Source organism: Pseudochaenichthys georgianus, unplaced genomic scaffold, assembly GCF_902827115.2.
Source record: "Pseudochaenichthys georgianus unplaced genomic scaffold, fPseGeo1.2 scaffold_1810_arrow_ctg1, whole genome shotgun sequence".
Taxonomy (NCBI): Eukaryota; Metazoa; Chordata; class Actinopteri; order Perciformes; family Channichthyidae; genus Pseudochaenichthys; species Pseudochaenichthys georgianus.
The window spans coordinates 9223-15000 of record NW_027262576.1 but is presented as its reverse complement, the minus strand read 5'-3'; the positions used below and the strand labels follow the sequence as shown (position 1 = coordinate 15000).

At 43.5% G+C, this 5778-nt stretch overlaps 1 protein-coding gene across 1 annotated transcript in view; it reads right to left on the bottom strand.

Annotated features, from left to right (window-relative positions):
- Positions 1-5446, bottom strand: part of LOC117441601 (echinoderm microtubule-associated protein-like 6) — a gene marked incomplete at both ends in the record, with an annotated part of 16008 nt that extends 10562 nt beyond the window's left edge. The window contains 5 exons of the mRNA XM_034077666.1: positions 510-723; positions 3938-4147; positions 4676-4764; positions 5083-5214; positions 5294-5446. Coding sequence (XP_033933557.1) covers positions 510-723; positions 3938-4147; positions 4676-4764; positions 5083-5214; positions 5294-5446 — 798 coding nt within the window. The remainder of the gene's footprint in view (positions 1-509; positions 724-3937; positions 4148-4675; positions 4765-5082; positions 5215-5293) is intronic.
- Between the last annotated feature and the right edge of the window lie 332 nt (positions 5447-5778).

Here is a 5778-nt window from a genome sequence, read left to right as displayed (position 1 = left end):
AGGGCAGATTTAACCCACAGCCAGGTCCTGTCAGGACAAACTGAGGGCACATTTAACCCACAGCCAGGTCCTGTCAAGAAAAACTGAGGGCACATTTAACCCACAGCCAGGTCCTGTCAGGACAAACTGAGGGCACATTTAACCCACAGCCAGGTCCTGTCAGGACAAACTGAGGGCACATTGAACCCACGCTTCATTTCTGCCCTTCTTGTCCATTTAGTGAGAGTACGTCAGCTGCTATAGTCAACATCATAAAGGATTTCTGATTCCGATCCTGTGAGAAAAGTTCAGTTTTTCAGAATAAAAGCTCTGAAGGCGGAAACTTTTCTTAACAATTAAAGGTTTCGATTTTCAGAATAAAAGCTCGTAATGTTGGAACTTCTCTCATTAGATAATACACAATAAAAGCTCTGAAGGAGGAAACTTCTCAAACAACTGTCCCTTTTTCAGAATAAAAGCTCTGAATGTAGAAACTTCTCAAAAGTCAGGCCTTCAGAATAAGAGCTCACCCCCGTCCTCCTCCGGGTCGTCGTCGGACTCCTCGCTGTCCACAGCTCGGCTCTCTCTGCTCTCCTTGTGGCCTCCTGCTGGCTCTCGGGTCCAGATCATCAGCGCCGTGTCGCCCCCCCCCACCGACAGCAGCAGCGAGTCGTCGTTGGACCAGCGTACGTTCGTCACGTTGGAGCTGTGACCCACGTACTTCTTAAACTTAGCAAACTGGCCCTGAACACAGAGGAGGGGTTACAGGCATACTGCTCTGACTCTGCTCCCGGTGGGTGTGTAACGAACAGATGTTTAACTTAGGGCTGTCAAGTTAACGCATTAATAACGCGTTAACGCAAACAAAAAATTACGCCACTAATTATTTTAACGCGATTAACGCATGTGTATTTTTTGTCCTCGGCCGTCCCGTAGCTTCAGAGTATTGCTGTCAGCATCAGCTCGTAGACCAGGGATCACCAACTACATTTGTCCTTTGAACATGGTTCTTCTACTGAGAGTCTACAGTGAGCCTGTTGAGCTGTTAGAGCCATGAGGGGCAGAACCCGATCCTGCCCCTCCCTCTCCCTGTCTGAGTGAACGGTGACTGTAAAAACTACACTGCGCATGCTCAGAGTATTTTCCTATTTAATGTGTGTGGCAAAAAATAATGCCCATCGGGGCAAAGAGCTGCCATCCCCACCATACGCCATCTCACATCACTCAGAGCTGATTGGCTGTAAGTACGTGTGGTGTGTGAAGAGGAGACGAGAGAGCTGCAGTGAGCGTCCTAAAACCAGGAAGTAAGCTGCGCATGGCTTCCCTCCACAGAAAGCAACGAGATTTCTCCATAGGATAGAAAATAGCTCAAAATAAGGTCTGTGGGAAACGTAGCTGTTAGATAAATGCACGTTTTGTTCAGCCAGATAATATCCACATGTCTACCCTACTTTTATCATTTTCTAATCATAAATCTATAGATTAGATTAGATTTATGATAGACTTTTGAAACTACAAGAACATAAGGAGGACTTTTACAAAAAAGTAATAGAGATGTTTGTCCAGAAGGACAGCATGGACTTCATCTTCACGTCAAGGTGAGACCGCCATGTTATTGACTAAGAGAGAACTATTCAATATCTAAATGATAAAACTACACTTTCTGGGTATCCTTCTGTTGAACTGTCTGTTTAACATTAATTGAAGCATCAGACTAAAGAGGCTTTTGAAAATAATATTATATTTTGATTTAGGTCAAAAGATAATATTTGTAAACCTGAAGAGTCAGAGCCTCAGCAGCCATGAACCTCTCTGCAGAAGCTTCTAGACATCTGAGTTATTTGTGCCCCACCGCTTCAGCACATATAGAAACGCCACTGGAGAAGTGAGCACACTCAACTCGGATAGCGCAACATGACTGCAGCGTCCAGGCAGCTCCCGTTCGAGCATATGCCTTGAGTTACACATAGCTCCAACGATCCATCACCACACACACACACACACACACACACACACACACACACACACACACACACACACACACACACACACACACACACACACACACACACACACACACACACACACACACACACACACACACACACACACACACACACACACACACACACACACACACACACACACACACACACACACACACACACACACACACACACACACACACACACACACACTGTATTGTATTACTGTATGAGGTTCCAGGTTGTTGTGTTTAATATTCATGAGAATATTTGTCATTGTTCAAATGATAATAAACAAACATTTGCTTAAAGCACATTTGTCCACTCATATGTTGATAAGAGTATTACAAACTTGAGAAATATCCCTCTAAGGAACATTTAGAACAGATCAAAACAATTGCGATTAATCGCGATTAAATATTTTAATCGACTGACAGCCCTAGTTTAAATTAACACTTAGCTTCCAGTGCTACAACATAACTTCTACTGCTAACAGTTAGCTTCTACTGCTAACAGTTAGCTTCTACTGCTAACAGTTAGCTTCTACTGCTAACAGTTTCCTTCTACTGCTAACAGTTAGCTTCTACTGCTAACAGTTTCCTTCTACTGCTAACAGTTTCCTTCTACTGCTAACAGTTAGCTTCTACTGCTAACAGTTAGCTTCTACTGCTAACAGTTAGCTTCTACTGCTAACAGTTTCCTTCTACTGCTAACAGTTTCCTTCTACTGCTAACAGTTACCTTCTACTGCTAACAGTTAACTTCTACTGCTAACAGTTAGCTTCTACTGCTAACAGTTAGCTTATACTGCTAACACTTAACTTCTACTGCTAACAGTTTCCTTCTACTGCTAACAGTTAACTTCTACTGCTAACACTTAACTTCTACTGCTAACAGTTAACTTCTACTGCTAACAGTTAGCTTCTACTGCTAACAGTTAACTTCTACTGCTAACAGTTAACTTCTACTGCTAACAGTTTACTTCTACTGCTAACAGTTAGCTTCTACTGCTAACAGTTAACTTCTACTGCTAACAGTTTACTTCTACTGCTAACAGTTTCCTTCTACTGCTAACAGTTAGCTTCTACTGCTAACAGTTAGCTTCTACTGCTAACAGTTAACTTCTACTGCTAACAGTTTACTTCTACTGCTAACAGTTTCCTTCTACTGCTAACAGTTAGCTTCTACTGCTAACAGTTTCCTTCTACTGCTAACAGTTAGCTTCTACTGCTAACGGTTAGCTTCTACTGCTAACAGTTAACTTCTACTGCTAACAGTTAGCTTCTACTGCTAACAGTTTCCTTCTACTGCTAACAGTTTCCTTCTACTGCTAACAGTTAACTTCTACTGCTAACAGTTTCCTTCTACTGCTAACAGTTTCCTTCTACGGCTAACAGTTAACTTCTACTGCTAACAGTTAGCTTCTACTGCTAACAGTTTCCTTCTACTGCTAACAGTTTCCTTCTACTGCTAACAGTTTCCTTCTACTGCTAACAGTTTCCTTCTACTGCTAACAGTTAACTTCTACTGCTAACAGTTAACTTCTACTGCTAACAGTTTCCTTCTACTGCTAACAGTTAACTTCTACTGCTAACAGTTTCCTTCTACTGCTAACAGTTAACTTCTACTGCTAACAGTTAGCTTCTACTGCTAACACTTAACTTCTACTGCTAACAGTTAACTTCTACTGCTAACAGTTAACTTCTACTGCTAACAGTTAGCCTCTACTGCTAACAGTTAACTTCTACTGCTAACACTTAACTTCTACTGCTAACAGTTAGCCTCTACTGCTAACAGTTAGCTTCTACTGCTAACAGTTAGCCTCTACTGCTAACAGTTAGCCTCTACTGCTAACAGTTAGCTTATACTGCTAACAGTTAGCTTTTAGTGCAAACAGTTAACTTCCACTGCTAACAGCTGTGTTTATCATCCTTTCCAGCATGTTTTTTTTAAATCCCAGCAGACAGATCTCACCCGTGAGGGGAAGCTGAACAGTTTGAGGAACCCGAAGTCGTCCCCGGTGGCGAGCAGCTGGCGGTCCTTAGTGAGCGAGGCTGCGTTCAGGAGGCCTAGCGATGGCCACGCCCCCTCACAGGTAGCCCCCACCCCCTCACAAGTAGGCCACGCCCCCTCACAAGTGGGACCCAGCACAGACGTCCAGCTCGCCCACTCCAGCTTCTCAAACTGAAACACAAAGAGGAGGTCAAGATCTGCAGGAAGTGAGACTGGAGGAGCTCACCTCCTGCATATCTACACACATCCTTTACTCAGGTAGAAGTACACGCGTCCTTTACTCAAGTAGAAGTACACGCATCCTTTAATCAAGTAGAAGTACACGCATCCTTTAATCAAGTAGAAGTACACGCATCCTTTACTCAAGTAGAAGTAGACGCATCCTTCACTCAAGTAGAAGTACAGATACTCGTGTTCAACATGTAAGAAGTAGAAAGTACAGGTATTTGTATTCAACATGTAAGAAGTATAAAGTACAGGTATTTGTGTTCAAAATGTAGTCAAAGTAGAAAGTCCACTGTGCAGACTATTCTATTTACATTTATATAGACTTTTTGCACTACTTTTTATTTTTATTTAGTATTTTTGTATTCTATGATGTGTTGCTTCAGGTCAGAATAATTTCATTGCCATTTCTACACTGTAGCTGCTGAGCATATGATGATAAAACCTTTGAATCTTGAATTTTTGAAAACTGACCTCGGCCACGCTGATGCTCTGCTTCCGGCCTCGCGGTGCCTCGAAGAACAGCTGCTCTTTGTTTCCTGTGTTCACCTGCAGCAGCTTACCTGCAGGGGACACAGCTCCATGCTTACCAGGAAATACATTTCACTTTCTGTTTCTAAACATTCTGGGACTTAAATCTCACAGAATATTAGTTTTGTTTTTCTCTTACATTTATGACTCAATCTTGGAAGTTTTACCCCCTTGCCTTCACTGGCCTTCATACATAGATACATGGTATATTTCATGATTTGATTGTGTCTGTATTATCTGCGCAGACAGATTGAAATTAGCGCCCTGGCTAACAGTTTGTTTTTACATGTTAGTGTAGCATGTTAGCGTAGCATGACCTGCAAACCGTTAGCCTGTTAGCGTAGCCTTACCTCTGGAGTCCCAGTCGATGTGTGTGATGTAGCTTCCCGCTCCTTTGCAGATCCCCACCCTCTTGCTGGTCAGAACGTTGTAGATATCCACGAAGGAGTCGTGCGACGCCACGGCCAGGTACTTCCCGGAGTCTGAAACACAAACAGCTGATGGTCACAGACGGACCAATCACACGCCGCCTCCTCACACCTGCGTGGTGCATTCAGGTACCTTGGGAGAAGCGGATGTCCGAGATGAGCTCCCTGCGGTGGTGGAAGGTCACCATGTCCTCCAGCGTGTCAGCATTCACCACCAGGAAGCTGCCGTCGCTCAGACCCACTGCCAGCGCCTTCCCGTCCGGAGAGAAGGCGCAGCAGCGACCGCCTGGGGGGGAGAGACTCTTTAATGAGAGGAACCATGAAGATACAACAAGTAGTCTTTACTGAGAGGAACCATGAAGATACAACAAGTAGTCTTTACTAAGAGGAACCATGAAGATACAACAAGTAGTCTTTACTGAGAGGAACCATGAAGATACAACAAGTAGTCTTTACTGAGAGGAACCACGAAGATACAACAAGTAGTCTTTACTGAGAGGAACCATGAAGATACAACAAGTAGTCTTTACTGAGAGGAACCATGAAGATACAACAAGTAGTCTTTACTGAGAGGAACCATGAAGATACAACAAGTAGTCTTTACTGAGAGGAACCGTG